Source organism: Bombus huntii, chromosome 7 (genome assembly GCF_024542735.1).
Source record: "Bombus huntii isolate Logan2020A chromosome 7, iyBomHunt1.1, whole genome shotgun sequence".
In the NCBI taxonomy this organism is placed as follows: Eukaryota; Metazoa; Arthropoda; class Insecta; order Hymenoptera; family Apidae; genus Bombus; species Bombus huntii.
Window position 1 is genome coordinate 11,741,362 of NC_066244.1, and position 21,426 is coordinate 11,762,787.

Below are 21,426 nucleotides of genomic sequence, written 5' to 3' on the forward strand. Positions count from 1 at the left end.
GATAGCTAGCGCACTCTATGTTGCGCATTATTGCAGTCTGCAGTGTGGATAAGAATTAAGTCAACAAGGATCGATTCCAAACATTTCAGTGCTTCATTCATTCTTACAACGAATCGAACGTGTGTTTAATCTACAAAATTTATGTTGTCACTTTTATAATAAAAGATACGAAGCTAAATGGAAAAGGCGATTCTGACAGTTCGTTCATTCATGATTCTTGAGTGATTCTCCGAGTGTCTGTTTTGAGATATTAGTTTAATTAATAGTTTTCACCGATATTATCTCATTCCTAATATACGTTCCTACGTTATATACATTCGTAAAGAGTTTGTCGCATGTATTGTTTGGGAAAATCACGAGTTCCTGTGTTATTGTCAACGTGTCGAAATCCTTACTTGCGATACGACATTACGTTCGTATGCACAGATCTGGAAACTCCAGTGGTAGGAGTAACGCTTTTAGTATCCGAAGGTGTGCTTTACAAATCAGCCGCTAGCCATAGCGCTGGGATCGATTTATTAAACTTTTACAATTAACGCCATCTTCAACATCTTTACCACTAAAGATAAAGAATGTAAAGTAAACTACTTTTCATAACATAATTTAATTTATTTAAAGTAAATATACAGTATTTCATATAGTGCAAATGAATTTTGTTTAAGTAAACGTAGATTTACATAATAGAGAAGAGTTTTGTTGTACACGTGGCCGTGTTGTAGGTTGCAGACACAAGTCGCGCTGCACGACGAAGCCTAACAATTTGATTGAAGCGCCTTACTTGAGAAACATTTTCTAGCTCGTAAGAGTTTCGCCCTCTCTACTGAAGTTTCCAAAGCTGTGTTGTACTGTAGTATACTACTGTATACAATCATATACGTCAGCGTGCAGATGATGCGTTCACTGTCAATGGTTTGGCCCAATAGCGTTACATACACGTACGAGCCGGATGTAATTGTGATTGTACCCCATACCTATACGAAATCTCATGTCATAAGAGACAGGAGCACGCTGTAGTGAGGCTCAGACTGTGATTCACAGTAACTCAGAGCAATACGAAGTTAGCAAGTGACATTCTGATCGCTTTCCACTTTACGTTTAATCCGATTAACTTACGTGGCGGGTATTCGACAACAGAAACAACATGTGCGGTGAGTAGAACTATGCTTTCTATTTGACGTTTTTTTTTCTATCATAATTCGATCGACGGATCGTTCGATCGAAATGTTTCCACGGTGAAAGTGTACATCTGCATAAGCCCGGTTGAAAAGTCTAGTTGACAGGTCATTTGAGTGCAGAGTAACGTTTCAGCCTGTGCAAATGCGCCACCGGCATGTTTCTTCTGCAATTCTATTTCACTCAACATCTGGCACATCTAATATTCGCGTTTGCTGATCGAAACGTCGCCGTGTCGGTCAAAGACGAAGGATGAGCATTTAAAAGATCGAATGTTTGCTCGTCGGTAAATCGAGGCTTGTTAGTACGCTAATATCAAGCACACGAAGTATTGGAATAACAACGCGGGATCTTTCGCGCGTTTCGAATTTCCCATTTCCGGAATTAAAGAAAGCGACAAACGGAGCGTAGAATTTTGTTCCTAACCGTTTCGCTGCTTTCAAGCAAATTTTTACAAAATGAGAAATTATGATTTTTCCATACTGACAACTAATTTCACATTATGCTAGGATTATAGTATTAATTGTACGTTTGATGGATATTAACAAATTATTATGTCAGGTGTACATTTATTAAAATTGACTGATTATTTTAACGAAAGACTTTTTAGAAAGACTAGACGCGATCTATCGGATCTAATATTTGCACAACACATTAGTATATTTTTCATTGATCGTCAAAATCTATTGGATTTGCATGAGGGGCGATCACAAGGCCGCGGGTCGGTTCAAAATTTTTATTTCGATAAGAAGAAGTGGAAGATAACGTTATTAAATACAAATGTTGTACGAATATAGTTATAATACGCTGAAATCTAACAGTGACATACAGTAATCGTTATCACACGTGATAAAGTGATAGTCTAAAAAAGTCCGGAATAAAAGAATAATATGGATAATTTTAGTATTTTAACATCAGCGAACAAATAGATGGATTTTGGTGGTTCCTGAGATAAACGTTCCGAGAATCTGCATTGCAATTGGCATTCACCTGCGCGAGGGGAAATTAACGGTTCATATTTTTTCTTCGTGACAGCCTTGGGTATATCAATGTTTAATTATCTTCCTTCTATAAATTTACCTCAAGGAAATACGTAGCTGCCACGGTAGCTGAGTAATTTAAAAGTACAAAGATTACAGAAATTGAGAAAAGAAAAAGAACAAATTGCTTAGAATGGTCCAAGGTTAAAAAAGATAAGTTCTTTAAAAGATCTTCCTCGTAGTTTCTTAAAAAAGGGCGCCATTTTTTGAAGCTTTTTATTACTTCTTATCCTATACATGAATATTTGATGCAATTGTTTACGTATGTTGATCGTATCAATTTACCAGTAATGAGTTTTTTTTTTTTTTAATGGAAACGGTTATAACATTTGAATTTCTCCGAGTTTTAAGAGACGCCTTATCGTAAAGTCGCAGGTTCTACATTGTGACGCGACGAAAAATCATCGAAAGGCAGGACGCGGTTACGAAAGATTTTTGCGTCATTCTTCTACCGTGTAATATGTTGTTTCTTTTTCTTTAATCGTTCACGTGTCACGGCGAAAGTTAGTCCCTTTCGGTAATCGAATCGAAGAAAAGAATTCAATACGCTCGTAACACTTCTTCTTCGTTAAAGACTAACAGTATCTATTCAATCAAAAAATAATCCGAAATTAATTAATTCACTGTGAGTCAATGTTGCATTTTACCTATTTCTTTTTCGGCCGATTTACAATTTTACCGGGCATACGACAAAGCCGTTGACTTCGTTGCAAATCAATATTCATGATCGACGAATTAATAAATTTTCTAATTATGATATCACTGCCGCGTCGTCTATTGATTGAGTCGTGTCATTTTTTTTTTAATATTCTCAATTTTTCGTGCTATTATTCAAATAGTATTCTTATTTAAAAACGACATAGAGTCGATAAATATTTACATTCTAGCAGCGTGTCTTTAGTATTTGCAGACTCGTCGAACGCTTCGTAGATCGAATTAATTACAAAGCTTCGATTTAATTAAGCAGCCAGCTCGACACACCGACAGAAACACGGCAGACGCCTTTTAACTTCGACTATAGCTTTTAGATAAATTTCTAGACCGATGTTGCCTTTGTCTAGCTTTAACAAGTTGTACGTTTCGTGGACAGTGCCAACCAATATTGTTCTCCAGACACGAACGCGTTTCCCAGGTACGCACCTCCATTTCCACTTTTCCTTCGAACGATCGAGCCACGATCGTGACTGGTCAACGACCTCACTGTTTACGTCTGACGCTTAATATCCTGCAATCATTGAGAAAAATTAACATATTTTTTACCTGGATGCTTTGGTATAATTTACTATAATACATAATGTCGACTATTCAACTTTCAACTTGATTGAAATGAATTTGATTTGGTTTCGAATTAAATAAAATTTCTAATAAACTTTTCCAATTTCTTTTTCGATCTACAGGTACTTGCTGATCATATTTTTTTTAAATTTATAAAAGGAATTTGGTTTTGAATGAAATAAAATTGAATAGAAAACTTAGGAAATCGTTGATACAACTTTCCCAATCTTCTTTTCGCTGTATATTTATTGACTGATTATTTTTGTCAAATCTGTAAAAGTATCAGCGTTCTTTGGTAGTAGACAAATTTAGAGGGACAACTTGTGACGTAACTGAAACGAGATTTTATTCCTCTAAAATTATTCAATAGCCATCAGGAGATCTTTGCTAAGAGAATTGCAACATCGAGATTTTTCGAAAGGTTGACTCGTTTGGTAATTACATTTAGGAATTAACTTTCTTCGAATCGTCGTGTTAAGATTGCGAGAAATGGGAGGAGTGTCGAGAGAGTTGTGGCAGAAGGAGAAAGACTCTTCTCGATTACGGAATTGCGAAATCCCCGGTCACAGATTACCACCAACCACTTTGTTGGAGACGCGTGTAGGCGCTGGAGGTTGAGTTGAAGTAATGGAGTATGAAATATTAATATTTTTAATATATAGAACTTGATTTTGAATATCGTTGAAGATTTACCGGCAAATTACGGTACTATACAAGATTCGACGAAGACCTCTAATATTATTCTGCGAAAACCAACAAAACAATATTGCAGAATTTCAAATTAGGTCATCCAGTTTTTCCAAAAATATTCATCCAAACGAAACGAGTAGCAATAATATTCCGAGTTGCTTTCACATTGTTTCGCATAGAGTTTCCACGATATCGATCTTTGAAAATTTGTTAAGACTGAATTTACGGATCGCAAAGTTTGCAAAATTTCATCTGGATCCTAAAATTACAAACCACTCCGTGAAGACTACCAAACTTTATCCTACTTATCGTAATCTTACAAAATTGCACAATCTTATTCAAACTTACAAATTCCCACAAATCCTACAATTTCCAGAATCCCCAAATCTAACAACGTTCCTCTAAAAAAATGCTTTCTTTGCCAGAGAAATCCAACTAACTGAAACTAACGATCGCTATTTATTTCCTTCCTTTATAATCCTCGCGGTGATTACCAAATGCCTGTTTCAAAACTGCATTCCACCAAATTACGGAAGCATATAGACGCCGTATTACGTTCTAGCGGGTAATAAGACTGTCCATGGAGTGTTGCAACGAGACAACGTGACTCAGTGCGAGCCCGTAACTCACGCTTCTCAAAGTTCATTGAAAGTTTACCGGAATAAAGTGGTCCACGTTTGCATGGCGTGCCGTGTATCCTTATAACGCTGCGTTTCGTCGACACCCGTGGTCGTACAATAGAGTCTAATCGAATGTGTCTATCGATACTGACACCGGAGTGTCGACGTGCCCGCGACCAACGACGAGTGAAAGTTTCCTCGTCGCGAACCTGACGCTGGCGTGAGAGGGTGCAGCGTTTTACAGGACAGTTACACGTGACATTTAGACGTGGCCTCGTGTGTATGGCACAGGCACGTATATGTACCTGTATATATATATATATATATATATATATATATATATATGTATGTATGTATGTATGAACCTGGTATCGTGTAGAGGAAAAACAGACTTGAAGAACGCAACGAAACGACCGATACTTCCATCGTGTTCACAGTTTCTTAATTATTTAATATCACGATTAATTCGTAGGTGTAGAATTGATTGTTCATGGTAAGGCAACGCAAAGTAGTTACGTAAGACAATGTCTAAATCGCCTACATTTGCCGATTGAAGATTATCCGCATCGTCTGTTCAATGATCTTTGCCCGAGACCAATTAAGATTTCGTGAATTTTCTTAAGCGCAACTGACGAGTCTGACTGTCTGAATAAATCGTTCGTATTCTACTGCTAAGTTTACGCTGGCAGATGGTCGTGGACAGGAAACGTGCCGCAGCAAATCGCATCTATCCTTGCGCGGACTTGCAAGAAATTGTACGGATACTGATTGGTTGCGACACGTGTCTGCGGACAATTGTATATCAGCGTAGACTTAGCTGAAACTAAGTCGTAGATTTTCCGACATGCAAATAAACTTAGAATAGGGCTAAATTGAGGCGAGGGCAAGAGAATAAATATTCCGTCTTGCGGATGGAATAATTTGTGTGGGCAGTCGCGAATGTTTTGAAAATATTATTACATCTGATATAAGTACTTGAGAACCTTCTATTTGCTTCAAGACAAACGAGTTAAGATCTTGCATATTATGCTGCGTTTTTCTTATTGGATACGCAGCTTTTTTTCAAAGAACCACAATTTCCCTCACAATTAAACGGCGGGTCGAACTAATGTTTAATTCAGAGTGACTACTTGACGTAGATGTAGCAGGATTTTCAAAACATTCGCGATTGTTCGCACAAATTATTCCATTCATAAAACGGAATATTTGTTCTTTTGTCTTTGCCTCAATTTAATTCTATTCTAAGTTCATTTCCATGTCGTAGAAGCTGCGACACTCGCGATACGAACGATCTATTGGTACGGTCAGACTCGTCAGTCACGTTTAAGAAAATTCGAGAAATCTTCTTAATTGGTCGCTATTTAATGGACGAACCTGATAATCTTCAATTGGCAACATAGTCACTAAGACTTTACTACATTTTCTAGAGAGAACAGAAAGCAATTGGCAAACGTAGGCATTGTGACATATAGAGAATAAGGTGAATTGCTTTAATTAACTACATCGCATTGCTCTACGATGCACAATCAATTCTACGCGTATGAATTAATCTGTAATTCCGATAAAAGTGTCGGTTGTTTCATTGTTGTTATTTCATTTTTGAAATCTCTTTTTCTTTTTCATCATACGAGGCTGTAAAATAACAAACAAGGCAATATCTAAATAAATTCGTTATTTGCGAACATGTGGAACAATTTCTTAGTTACTTGAAAATACGATATCAGAGAAAAAAATTTACTCTGCATCAATTTTTCAAAAATTTCAAGGCCGTGACTTTTTTTTCTAAAGCAATCATATATCTTATTTATATATTCGTACACTACGTTAAAAAACATATTCAACGATATATAAACATGTATAGTAACACTACGTACTACTATATGCTATAACGGAGAAAAACGAATTAGAAAGATAAAAAATTATTAATTTCGATGTGGCACGCTTGCCCAATGTCACAAGCATATGTATATTATCGATTAAAGATATAAATACTTTCGTCGATTTGTGCAATTACAATATGCAAATTTGGTCAAATGATCGAATTTGTACAAACGAATGACGAACCATACTGATCAGAAACAATTCTCGTACATAGTAGTTTGACCATTACAAAGACCAGCTTCGTAACTGCGTATCGATTTTCAAATTGCAATTTATTCATAGAATTTTGTTTTAATCTGAGTTCATTTTTGGCATATTTCGAACGTGTGTTTAACGTAAAGATGTAATAAACCTGCGTAAATCAAGGCCGAAGTTTTATTATAAAACGATCCCCGACGAAGAACCGGTACTTACGTTTTTAAGACACGACTGTCCTGATTATCGATCATTAACATTCCGCTAGAACCATAAACGCTTCTTTTTTATTACTCTTATATCTCACATAATAATGAAATTATTTCATCGATAGATTATCTATAGATGCGTCAGGGATTTTGGAAATCTACTGATAATTTTTAGCCACGTATAGGCATATTATCATAATCGTAATATACGATACGCACGGTTGTTGCTCTCTAGCATGATAAAGTCAAAATTTATCCAGATAACTTAGGCTTTTTGTAGCGATAAAATGGAAACGCTTCTTTAAATGGGAAGATTCGTAACTTTAAGCGAGTAACAACGGTCATGTTTCTTCTTATCCTCGAGTACTTTACGCAGGACTTGGCGAATCCTTTCTCCAGGCGACACCAGTTTACCTTTACCTTCCTCACGAAAATTCAAACGCGTGGCCTCGCCACAAGCCAGAACCTGATTTTTGTTTACGTCCACGGAATTCTAAGAGCAGAAATTTTGTTCGACTCACGACGAAAATAACCCGTTTATCCCCACAGGTAGGAATTCGTTTATGGTTCCTCTTTCTACATAGAATCTCGTTGGTTTCCCTTTCACCCGTTTATCCACTATTTCATTCGATTCGCCTGGCGAACAAATTGCCTATAAATTGTCTTTTCGTTCGTCGTTTATTTGCCAGGCTTAAGTGCATCGGCACTATTTCGATGCTATGTTTCTCTTTATCTATAAATTTTCATCGCAAGAAGCTGCAAACACTTTTCTACTTATCGACACTCTATAACCGTTGAAAAGGTGCAAAATTCGCACATTTCGAGATTATTCGAGGAACAATAATACAGGTCGATTTAACGACATTGATCGAGCTTTAGTTCGAGGTATATGTTTCTTCGTTTAATGAATTTTCATTACAGGAGCTTGAAATCATCTTATCGCTGGTTATTAAACTACAGATATTTATATAAATTAATAGTTTCGTTATTCGTTTCACTATCTAAGTATTATAATATAGGTATACTTTGAACAGTTTCCATATCTTTGTTACACGCATCCTAAACAATTTTCCATTTTTAAGTCTTCCACAGTTGCATGAACAAAACGTTTCGTTTGTCATTACAGACGATATTTGGGTAAATTCGGAAATAGAATTCGAATAGAAATTTCCTCATATATTGTACGTAAAAAGATGCAAACCACTCGAGTTATACGATCGCTGATTTGTCGAGCAGATCTCTATTCGGATCGTCGAAACAAAATCAAACGACAATAAAATAGCTACGTTCCAATTGCGGTTGCAATTGAAGAACTATTCTAGGAAAGAATCAGCTATATCGTGTGTCGAGGGATTACAGATGGCTCAAGGTCTATGGAAATCAAGAAGATCGAATTAGAATCGATTCTACATACCGTGGTAGTACGACTACCAAGCGACCTTTCGTTGATTTCCTGGGCCATTCGAATCGTTTTGTGTCAGTAGGTCGGAGAAGATCGGCTATTCCGATTATTCGTTCATATTCCAGTCGCTCGATTTCCTTCGCGAACACGAAGCGCATTCCGATTAAGGAGTTTTCCAACTCACAGTAACCCAAAATCGTTTCAAGAAGGACGTGTACTACGTGTGAATTAGCAGATTTGTTGAAGTTATCGTCGTTATAAAATTTTATATCGGATAATGTGCGTTGTAACATGTAACGTCTTTCATTGTACGTCATTGTAAGTTAAAAACGGAGAAAAAAAAAGTGGCGAATACCTGGAAGTAAGTGCTCGAGAACAGAATCGAATGAGGCTAAACCTATAATCCTCATCGTTATCGATCTTTTATCAGAAGATTAAACGCAGCAAATGATTAAAAATCGGAATAACTTCCGTCCGGCGATTATTTTTCTTATCCCGACAGCAACAAGACATGATATACTAGCGATAGCGATATAAAAAAATGAGCTTATAGGATGAAAAATGTAGAAGCAGTAATTACTTTCCGTCGTACATATTATCTTTGGAGTTTAGTGAAATTTTAAGTAAACTGCACGGCATGTTGATTAGCGAAGGGGAAGGCCTTGCGAGATTAACAGGATCGAGCTTATCTCGATAAAAAATATTTTTTCGTTTCCATTATACCTTTCGCAAAGGTACTTCGTAATCTTCTTACTGTTATAATCTTTCCTTTCTATTCTTGGTTTTTTATTGTACAAAGCTTCGCTAGGATGTTTCTATGAGGAAGTTCGCTTATCGACGATTGCAGCCCGCAATCTAATCGTCACCGATCACTCGATCGTCTATTGTCAACTCTACACAAAATCAAGTTACGTCTACTCGCCGATGCACTATACGCTCGCGATTGTTTCGCTTTTCGTAAGTTCCTCCACGGTGACAGTTACTCCGACCGGTGACTTTCTTTCTTACTTTACGTCGATTCTGGTCGTTACTTCTCTCGCTGGTGATGGGCGGTAATTCAAATAATTATCCTTAATAATATTTTTTCATCTTCTACATCCGTAATCTTTTAATCTTTCTTTTATTAAATATTCATTCTCTGCGAGGCTGGCGCTGGTAACTCTGCTGCGAGTGAAATAAGACGTGTCAATGGGTGTTAAACATTCTTCGATATTTTCGCTATTTTACTCTGTGATCCTCCTATCGTGGCGTATATCTTTTATATCCCATTTGATCAAAGTATTATAGCAGAGTGTAGCTGTGGCTTATAAAGTGTATCTCGCGTTTCTCCTTTTATTTTAGATTGCCGTGATTCTCTGTATTACCTCGACGTGACGAAGATACCCAATTATCGATATGTTTTATTGTTATCGTTAGATTTTAAACACTGAACTGTGTTAAATATGGTCGATCACGCTTGACAGAACTGTTTATTTTCAAAGGCGGAACGGGACGATCGTTAAATTAGTTACATGATGGCGAGGTGTAAGGTTCAGGACATTTACTACTTCTCGTAAACTTTATCACAGCCGCGATTTCCACAGGACTTCAACGTAGTTCGTTTCGCGATTATCGTTGTCGGAGGTCGTAAAGTCCGCGGCCATCGGTTTCTATCGATTCCAATAAAGAAAACTTGCTGCAACAATCGATGTGGATCGATAAGAACAAAATACCTGGAACAATTACTTTTTCGAATTTTTTAAATGTAAACATAGGCAATGTCTGCTCTCTTGTTACAATATATTTTATCATATTAACGTGTTCTTTATTCTTTAATAAAACTTAATCGTTTCCACTAACGAACTAAAGAAAGATACAGCGATCGATTGATTCGAGTCTCACGCCAATCCTACATTTTCATCCGTCAAGCACAACATGTCAATGAAATATGTTGTTTTCTGTTATATTATTGATAGGTAGATACGTTTTATTAATAAAAATATTTACGAAATTCCTTTGAAAGTGGTTTAATCATATACGAAATAGTTGATTGGAAATGGTAAAACGTCGAATGCTGCTTAGACCGCAAAGAATTGATTTTTGTGCGTTTAGAAGAAACTACAAATTCCAACTACCATTACGTGAAATTGAACCGTGAAAAACGATTAACGCGTCGATCATGCCACGATGGCTTTCTAAATCGAGGACGACCGCGCCATTTCAAACACGATACATAGTCTTAAATTCCCGCGCTAAGACAGCGCGCAACCGATAAGGTTGCACATGGAACGATCGAATCGCGGATCGTGTATCGCTTAATGTAACGCTATACAATGTTGTCACGATTATCTATTCAAGATAAAAATTTAAATAAAAAGTTTCATCGAACTTTGATAAACTTGCAATACAGTCATCCAAGTTTTCTAAAAAGAATACTTGCTATCGAAGTTGTTGGCAGACCAAAATTTCGAATTCTCCAAATTTTACGTAATACAACATACAGTTTGACATATACAGGGTGGTTAGTAACTGGTGGTACAAGCGGAAAGGGGGTGATTCTACGCGAAAAAAGAAGTCGAAAATGTAGAATAAAAATTTTTCGTTTGAGGCTTTGTTTTCGAGAAAATCGACTTTGAATTTTCGTTCGGCACGCGTGCATTTTATCGCGTCTCGTTATAACGGATGTCACTGTAAAATTAAAAAAAAATTTTATTTTATATTTTCGACTTCTTTTTTCGCGTAGAATCACTCCCTTTTCGCTTGTACCACCAGTTACCAACCACCCTGTATAATAATAAAGAATGCTAAGTAGACGATCCAAGCGGCATTTAGAATGCGTCAGATACGAATATGGCACGTTGGGCTGCGAGTAGATAGTTTCTTGTTGCGAACTACTCGTGCGTATTCTTTCATATATAAGATATATATGTTAATATACGACTTTCGCCGACGGAATAAACGACGACGAGAACATCTACGTTTACGTCCTTTTCTCTTCGAGCTTCCGAGCGATTTGCGAGTATCGTGTTACGGTATCTGATTTCGGTCGTGTGGCTACCTGCACAAAATCCGATATCCTATATTTTTTAAACAACTGTATGTGCAATAGTACCTAAAAAAAAAAAAAAGAAAAAATAACCAAAAGCAATGTGTTCCAATGTCACATCAGCGACACTTTGTCGTCGTCTATGATACGTAGAAATGTATATTCGTTGAGTATCTCGAATGAAAATAAATAAGACATCGTGCATTCATCATGAAGAAAATTGAAACACGATTTGCGTCATAAATACGCGATACTAGGCTCTGTAGAAAACGCATCGCACGCGTACGACGCGTGGTAGCGAAAGGATTAACCTAATCATCGCTATCTACTTCTTCTTATATAGATCTTCCATAATATCTTTGGAAATTTTCCAGAGCTCAATTTTGATAAATTTCACGTGACCTTGAGATCCTGAACCAGCCCTTAAATATAGTCCATTTATTCTAAATTCATCTGGGATGATCGTACAATTAGCCATATGTCGTAACGTTACTACAACGTTACCGCGGTTATCAGTCAGAGAGAATCGACTCGCGTTATTCGATTCACGTGTTTCAGAAAAAGCACAGGACGCACGAACCAGAGAAATGGCGCGTTCTCTGGCATTGGAGAACCGAACGCGACGTTCTAACGACCATTTCATCCGGTCTCGTGTATACGCGAGCTTTCCCTTTCACCTATAAGCGTGTATCTCGAATTATACCTGTTCTCGCTTGCACGCCACTTCTCCGTGTGTACGTTCTTGTACGTTCACGGGCGACGACTTTTTGCATTTTTGCATTTTTGCAATGCTTCGCCAGGGACCTCGAACACGGACCTCTCTTGTATCGATAGACGGGTGCTCCTTCGAGGCGGGGCATTCGGAATTTTGAGCCGATTCGAAAGTTCCCGATCGTATTGCTCGGCTAACCGTATTATAAAGCGTTGAAAAAGCAAGAAAGAATGCGGTCTTCGTTATATTTGTTCTTGTCGTGATTAATTGGAAAATCTATTTCGAGTAGCTGAAGTAGAAAATGGTAGAAAGTAGAGTAACCGATTGTTTCGTCTACGTTCTAATAATTTCGAATATAAGATCGATTTCTTATCTTGAATTACACGTCTGTAATTCTGGAAAAGAAAAAGAAACATTGTGACGAACATTTCTTACGATTTAGCTAGATTTCTGTTTCGTTCCTACGAGTTGAGACCCATTGCTAGCGTGGGAGTTGGTATTTAACGAGAAACCTTACGAATTCCATCGACGCGATTTTCAGTTTGAACTATATCCACAGTTCATTGAATATACACACGGTGGAGTACTGGTTTTTGACGAAGAAAACGAACTGGTTAATAAATCGAATCGTTTCCGCGTTTTATCGCTGTGGTGACCTTCGAGCGGTGAACGCGTCGCGGGAAAATGTCGAGAGGTTTAGAAAAATGTTGTATCGTCGAATGTATCGTAGTTCTATCGTTCTCTTTCTCTTAGAGAATGGTGAGAGAACCAATGGAAAGGCTGATTAACCGTCTATTTAAAATGTTACGTAGTTGTTGAGTAATTCATTTCACTTACTAATCCCGAAGTCTAGTAGTCTGGCAATATGATCGGAGGTATCGAAACGCTGATAAAAAGCTCGGCATTATATTATAATTGCAAGCATTGCGATCAAAAGCATTTAATTATAATCAGCAATAACGCGAATTATTTTCTAATACATTGAACTTTTTTGTCCCATATATGTAGAAGAATAAATGTTACGTATTTGCTTTTTGTACAGGAATCTTTGCGTATCTCAATTATTTGACGCCGAAGAGCAGGAAGGAGATCCTCGAGCTGCTGGTTGGTGGATTAAAGAGGCTAGAATATCGAGGCTATGATTCGGCAGGTATGGATGACTCATCGATTGTCGAAAATTTCTTCTTGCAAAAGCGATACTTTATCGAGGAAAAAACGTGAAGAGGCCTAATTTCAAATTCGCCGTAAACTTTCTGTTTCTGGGAATAGAAAGCTACTAAAAATTCCAGTAAAGAAACTCTGTCTCGATACGTGTTTATTTGTTTTTAGGTGTCGCCCTTGATAGCGCCGATGGCAAGGATATCTCGATTATTAAAAAGCAGGGAAAGGTCAAGGCGCTCGAGGAAGAGATCTTTTATCGTAAGTATATACGATACTACTTTACACTTTCCACTTACATTGTAATGACATAGCTTAACATAATGGATGACAAAAATTTGTTGAGGTAAGTATAACGATGAAATTATTTCGAATATGATCAGTTTCTAAAATTCATTATTTTTCTACAGGTACCAATATCGACTTCGAGTCGAAGGTTTACAGCCACGTGGGTATCGCACACACTCGTTGGGCGACTCATGGTGTTCCATCTGAAGTGAACTCGCATCCTCAAAGATCCGATGTCGAACATGCTTTCGTTGTGGTGCACAATGGTATAAATATTATCTGATACTTACCGCGTGTTTATGGGAAATTGAAAATTGTATTATTCCATATAATATTTATGAGTCGAAGCAGTTTGCTACTTATTGTAAATTTTATTTGTTTCGCGGTTGTACTTATAACATACTATTACTTGTAGAATTATAATTTGAACGAACGTTCATTGTCTAAGTCAAATTATACGAGCAATTGTTCCTGTTTCATTCCAAAGTCACGTTCTTTCTAAAGGTATCGTGACAAATTACAAGGAAGTGAAGACGTTGCTTCACCAAAGAGGCTACAGCTTCGAGAGTGAAACCGACACGGAAGTAATCGCTAAGCTGATCCACCATCTCTGGGTACAACATCCGGGTTACTCGTTCCGCGAGCTAGTCGAGCAGGTTGTTCAACAATTGGTAGGTATTATCGACGACAGCTGATGCACAGTCTGCGAATTAGGATTGTTTGAACAACTGTAAATTTTACCGCTTCGTATTAGCAGTAATAATGTTATTATCGGTAATAATATTAATGATAATTTTCGCGATAAGATAGGGAAAGAATTTGATTTTTGTTTAAATTTCCAAGTGACACGTGTATTATATATTTACATAATTAAGAGGTGCAAAAATTGAAATTGTAGGAAGGTGCGTTTGCACTGTGCTTCAAGAGCAAATATTTCCCCGGTGAATGTGTGGCGACGAGAAGAGGATCACCGCTGCTCGTGGGTATTAAGACAAAAACGAGATTGGCCACCGATCACGTGCCTATCCTGTACGGAAAAGGTAAGCCGACGAACGTGAACGGACACAAAGATTGACACGCGTTTTAATTGAGGTATTAGCGTGTTACGGAGAAAGGTATACAGAGATTTGGTAAATTTTAGAAGAGATCACAAGGCTATTTTTGGTCGCTCGGGCGCCGAGAACTACTCGATTTAAAGTGCTGTCGATAGCGTTGGTATGAGCGGTGGAAATATATACGTTGTTGATAGATACGCTTGTTGATTTATCATTTCCAAGGAGAAGGCGAAGCAGAATTTTCCTTTAATTATTATATGATAATCACCCTTTCTTTCTCCTGGCAAGGAGATTGCTATATGGTTATAATAATTGCGCTGGAAATATTCTCAGAGTAATGAAATAAAGCCCCCTATAGTCCTTTTACGTGTCAAGTGTACGGACTAAACCTAAGGTATATTAATAGCATGTGTCTTCAATCTATAGCTTGTCTATTTTTTAAAGTAATTAACGCGTATTTCAAAGCAACATACTAAGACCCATCATTACATCGTCATCCTTTTTCTATGTTTCTCTTCAGTGTTTTTAATAACGTAGTGCTCTATTGAAGTAGATTTATGTCGGACAAAGAGTGTTGTTCAATAACAATGATTAACATACAAATGATACTAACGCCAGAGTATCTTGTTTACGCTGAAAATATCTTCTAAGAAGTATTTAACACGGCGTTGGATATTTGATTTAGTTTGGTAGCTGCTTGTAATCGAGCAATCAATGTTTTATTTCTGAATAGTACAGTAAATCGTCGATTATCCGAATTAATAGATAGATTTACTCTGATTATCAAATTTTCGCGCTTTCTGTATGTTCATTGCATAAAAGAGTTCATAGAAATCATAACGTGTGAAAAGTGTGTTTCTCTAAAATAAGTATTTTGATGATATACATAGCATATGTATTAAATCATTACGATGTAAATATAGCTGTTGAAGTTAATACCTTTTAATATGATCGTTTTTTCTATAATAATTGTTTACATTATACTATTACAATACGTTAGAATAAGTTTTGTAGAATTATAAATACGTAAAGTATTTGGTATTTATGTAATCGATCAATTTTCGGATAATTGGCGTTTCATTATATTTAATATTTTGTTATATTTAAGCATGTTTAGATAGCATGTTGTTTTGTTAAATAGTGTTGTTAATATTTGTTTATTAAAGTTATATTTGTTATTTGTTCCCTTGAACATCGATGAGACAGTCATCTGCATGTATACTTTCTCGGTGATGAAGTTTTACATAGATACTATATGATGTTTCTTTTGCATGAACACCAATGGTTATGTTCTTCAACTTTTCGTCTCAACAGATGAATCTCCATGCGTAAACAAAGGTATATACACTACTCTACACTACTCTACACTACTCTACACTTATCTTATTTCACTCTCAACTTCGGACCTTTTATTTTATTTCAATCCAACAGTCCTTTAAGTATATCTCATTGTCTCAAATATAATTAACAATTTTAAATGATCTCGCAAAAGGTCCATTGTTTGAGAAATGCATGCGAACTAATTTTGCTTTTTATTTCTCATATTTGTTTTATAAATTTTCTCGTGACATTATTTTACATGCTATGATTCTTATAAATTGAATTTACTTTTTTAATAAAGGATCCTTTACAATCGATATTTCGTTCTTTCTTTCTAACAAAAGTAATATACATTGGCTTTTTCTTATTCGCTCAATTATATTTGTACACAATATTACTCGACTACAGAGAAACACCATGAGACACCTGTACCGTATTAATCATTCTTTGAATTGCTTTGAAGCATAGCGAACCAACAAGATAATATGGTCAAATTCATTCAAGTCAAATTTATTTTCATTTCAAATATCTACTCGACAGAAGCTTATGCATTCGTAGCTTTGTGATTATACACACATGTTCGATTCCGTAGAAAAATTTGGGAAAAGATGTCCAATGTATTCCCCCAAACACTTTTTAGTAGAACTTATTAAAAAAAAAAAAAAAAAAAGAAACAAAAGAAAATATATTTTGAACATCTTCTCCTAAATTTCCTAGAAAAGCTAGATTTCGTAAACGAATCAATCATGGAACCAATATATTCAGCGCGTGCATCATGTTTTCTTATTTTTTTCCACGTTCGTTACTATATTTTGTATTGCTATTGTTACTGCATTACTTGTTTGCTAATTGTTTTGTTTTCTTTTTCGTCACCCCCGCATCCAAATTTGAGCAGAAGGTGAAGCGCCCACTCAAGGTAATACTTTTACAGTCATATATATGTCTCTTTCTCCTTCTGCTTGCCGTTAATTCATCCATATCCACGCTTCAGAAAAAAAAAGAAAAAAGAAAAAGAATTACGCTACGTGTTTGATAAGCACGAAACCGCCTGGGATCGAATCGCAACACGCTTGTATGTTGTGGAATTTTAAAGAAACGGCACATGCCTTACTTCGCTTTTCAGTACGTATAAGCAGAATGCGCATTTCTTTCAGTACATGGAAACACAGCAGTTGCAGACAGGGTAGAATATATAATACAGTATATCTAACACAACCCAAACAAATCTTCTTTTTCTTCTTTTTGTAAAACTGTTTATTAAACAGGTGATTTTTCTCCTCTAAGGATATCCTTTAATTAAACAATTCCTTTCTAATTGTTTATCGAATCCATCGTCATGCGGGAGTTGTTTAATGCCAGTCGTCATATTTTAATACGGTTGCGTTGTATACACGTTAACAATTGTACTTTTCCAATCGCTTTATTATTACAATCGTCATGGTCATGTTATAAGTTAAGCCACTCTTGTTATCGTCGTTCCACGAACGTATACATATTTGCTCAATGTCGTCCGTTGATTAGAGGTATACAAGAATAATTAATGGCGTTGTTGTTAACAAGGATTGATTTATGCGTATTACTTATCATCTTCCCGGCTAACTTGGTGTGGGGCTTGTAAAGACAGGAAAATGGCACGGGGCAACTATAATCACTGATATTTCTTAACCTTCTTTTAATCGTTCCGATTGCGTCGTGCTATTTTTGGTGTATCAGCCACGCGTCTTATTCAAGTTTTGTATATAAATGTGTAATTCTAATTTTAAGTTGAGGTTCATTCAACTCGAATTCCGTATGATACCATTAGTCAGGCTAATCAAAGATGACACGTATCATATTGGATTCGTGAATATATAAGATGTATATATAGTAAGAATAACGGATAATTATCTATTAATATGTTCCAATGGCGAAAAAATATTAATTTGTACCTTTTAACAGATCATCGTCCACATGGTCGTACTGAACTTCCGGTTATACCACGCAGTGAAAGTACTTCCAAATTTCAACCCTTGGAGGACAAAGAAGTCGAATATTTCTTCGCATCTGACGCCAGTGCTGTGATCGAACATACAAATCGCGTTATATTTTTGGAGGTGAACATTTTATCTTATTATTTATTTACTAATTAATATATATTTTATAACTCAATGATTTCAACTTTCTGCGATATTAGGATGATGACGTAGCCGCAGTGAAAGAAGGTGCTCTCAGCATCCATCGACTCCGTCGATGTATGGACGATCCCCATGCAAGAGAAATTACTACCTTAAAGATGGAAATCCAGGAGATCATGAAGGGTAACTATGAATATTTCATGCAGAAGGAAATTTTTGAGCAACCTGAGTCGGTGGTGAACACCATGAGAGGACGTCTGAACTTCAGAGACAACTCTGTTACATTGGGAGGCATCAAGGTAAATTCTCAGCAATTTTAGCTTTCTGTAGTTTCTCATTAATAGTTGATATTGATCTAACGAATCTTGTATTAGGATTACATTCCTGAGATTAAGAGGTGTAGACGTCTTATGCTGATTGGTTGTGGAACAAGCTACCATTCTGCTATTGCTACCAGACAGCTTTTGGAAGAATTAACTGAACTACCAGTTATGGTCGAATTGGCTTCTGATTTCTTAGACAGGAATACACCAGTGTTTAGAGATGACGTTTGTTTCTTTATCTCACAGTCTGGTGAGATATAATTAATTTTTTATTGATTTATTTATATGAAATGTCATTCAATAATTCTTGCTTGCTTCGTAGGTGAAACAGCAGACACGTTAATGGCTTTGCGTTATTGCAAAGGACGTGGAGCTCTGATTGTTGGTATTACCAACACGGTAGGCAGTAGTATCTGTCGTGAATCACACTGTGGTGTTCATATAAACGCAGGTCCTGAGATTGGTGTTGCTAGTACCAAGGCTTACACTTCCCAGTTCATTTCTCTTGTAATGTTTGCTTTAGTTATGAGTGAAGACAGAATCTCCCTTGGTAGTAGGCGTCAAGAGGTATTATTAATTTCTTAATTAACTTCGTTATACATTTTAAACAGTATGTTGCAATATGTAAACCTGTTTATCCAATAGATTATCGAAGGATTGAAAAATTTGGATAATCTCATTCGTCAAGTTCTCCAACTTGATGAAAAGGTTAAAGAATTAGCCAAGTCTTTGTTCCAACATAAATCTTTGCTGATCATGGGTAGAGGATACAACTTTGCTACGTGTATGGAGGGAGCTTTGGTACGTTGTTCATGCTTTAAATGTTATATCTTTTAAGTTATTTATTAATTCTTTTTGTTATATTTATTCTATTTGAATAAATTTATTTCTTTCTTGTTTATAGAAAGTTAAAGAATTGACATATATGCATAGTGAAGGTATCATGGCAGGTGAATTGAAACATGGTCCACTAGCGCTCGTTGATGATTCAATGCCTGTAATAATGATCGTCATGAGGGATCCAGTTTATGTGGTAAGTAGAACTCGTAAACTTTCTCTTTCCTTACGATTACCTAACGTAAAAAATTCCGAACGTAATATTTCACAATTACTTTTCAGAAATGCATAAACGCCTTACAACAGGTTACGGCCAGAGATGGAAAACCGATCCTTATCTGTGAGGAAGGCGATGAAGAAACGAAAATGTTCGCTGATAGAATTCTTGAAGTACCCAAAACAGTGGATTGTCTCCAAGCAATCCTTGCAGTCATTCCACTACAATTGCTATCTTTCCACATCGCGGTTCTTCGCGGATGTAACGTCGATTGTCCGAGAAATTTGGCGAAATCAGTTACGGTTGAATAAAAGATCAACCTACATTCATTAAAGATTTATTAAAACGCAGCATACCATGCTTGGTTGTCAACTTCAGATTTCAGCAACTTATTGAGAAAATATCGTTATTATAACTGCGTTTATCCATTACGAAAGATAGGAAGAAGACAGACGGAACGATTTTTGAAACACGCCGTGATATTCTCGTGATAACATGAAAATGGTCATCGACTATATTTAATACGTTTCTAAGTACTTAGTAATTATAGCTTCGTATTAGAATACGAGCAAAATAGACTTAGGAAGTATTTAGGTTAGCCATTTGGACCATCGTTAGTCTTTATACATAATCTTACGATAGAAGACGAGTACTTTAAAAAAGAAAGAAACTCAACGAAGACGTTCCTTACGTGGGTAACATTAATTGAGTTCCCAGTGACCCCAGTGCATTTAACGGTTGTGTATATTCATATCAATCGGTAAAATACGAAAGGAAGAGAATGTAACGCTTTTCAGATCATAAGTCAATTGTGATTCTATCTCTTTATAATCAAGTTGAATAAGACTGCGGTAGAAAAAAGAGAAATTGTTACTGTATCGCGAACTTGTGCTCTATGACGTTTACATGTGGTTATTCTGAAAAGTGTTTGTATGCGTGTGTATGTGGCTGTGTGTACCTCGTAAATCTCAATGTAGATGAAAAAAAGCAACCATAATGTATTGAGAGAATTAGATAATTGATGAAAACGAATAATTTATGAACACGATGATCGTCACGATATTCACTTTATGGTGTTTATCGTATACTTTGAGAAATTTATATTTTGTACAGTATTTAAGAGAGGAACAAATATGAAATTTGATATCTTACCTTCCACTTTTGTTATGGAAGATAAATTAACAACTTATACGTGAATTTTATTACCAATGTGATACATTCATGTTCAAGTTAAAAAGAAATTGTTGTATAAAGTTGACTTTACTACAATTTTTCAGTTCCATGCAGTAGAAAATCCTCGTCTTATCTCTTAGCTGTAGAAAGTTCATTTGATTCAAATATAATCATGGAATAAATGCAATTATTATATGAATTACTTGAGGTGTTGGAAAGATAAACACGACCGTTTATAGTTTTGCCTATAAAGATATGTAATAACTTCTGCAATATATCGAGCGATAAATAAACTCTAAGGAAATATAAATAATAAATATATATATATATACATATACATATATATATATATATATATATATATATATATATATATATATGTTATTCATATTAAGTTACTATAATATATGTTGGACAAAAGAAAATGCACATTTAACAAATATATAATTTTTTTTTAAACACGTCAATGGCCATAATTGAAATATAAATGTATCAAATAAATTGTTAAAAACAAATATACAAATATTTAGTAGAACATTTTATATTTATATCGACATATAATTGTATTATATATATATATAGTATTATGTTACGGTTTTAATATGTTTTAGTTAAAATCGAAAGACAAAACTAATATTCGTAAACCATGCACAAGCTCGGTTGTCTTTTAATTTCTCGAGATCTATGCTTGGTGTATCGTTCTAATTGGACGTGCGCCA

General features: G+C 35.9%; 1 protein-coding gene across 1 annotated transcript; it reads left to right on the forward strand.

The window, feature by feature from the left end:
- The first annotated feature begins 27 nt into the window (after nt 1-27).
- LOC126867298 (glutamine--fructose-6-phosphate aminotransferase [isomerizing] 2-like) lies at nt 28-21,230 on the forward strand. The gene is made up of 14 exons (XM_050621607.1): nt 28-574; nt 720-1,148; nt 13,265-13,372; nt 13,552-13,641; nt 13,791-13,934; nt 14,173-14,339; nt 14,567-14,708; nt 17,982-18,136; nt 18,217-18,456; nt 18,532-18,730; nt 18,803-19,047; nt 19,126-19,281; nt 19,385-19,513; nt 19,600-21,230. Exons 2-14 carry the CDS (start codon nt 1,142-1,144, stop codon nt 19,843-19,845), a joined length of 2,028 nt encoding a protein of 675 aa, XP_050477564.1. The 5' UTR covers nt 28-574; nt 720-1,141; the 3' UTR covers nt 19,846-21,230.
- The last annotated feature ends 196 nt before the right edge of the window (nt 21,231-21,426 follow it).

Coding starts and splice junctions, on each gene's coding strand:
- LOC126867298 (XM_050621607.1), top strand. Junction 19,282..19,384: donor CGTGTATGGAGGGAGCTTTG/GTACGTTGTTCA, acceptor TCTTGTTTATAG/AAAGTTAAAGAATTGACATA. Junction 19,514..19,599: donor TGAGGGATCCAGTTTATGTG/GTAAGTAGAACT, acceptor ATTACTTTTCAG/AAATGCATAAACGCCTTACA.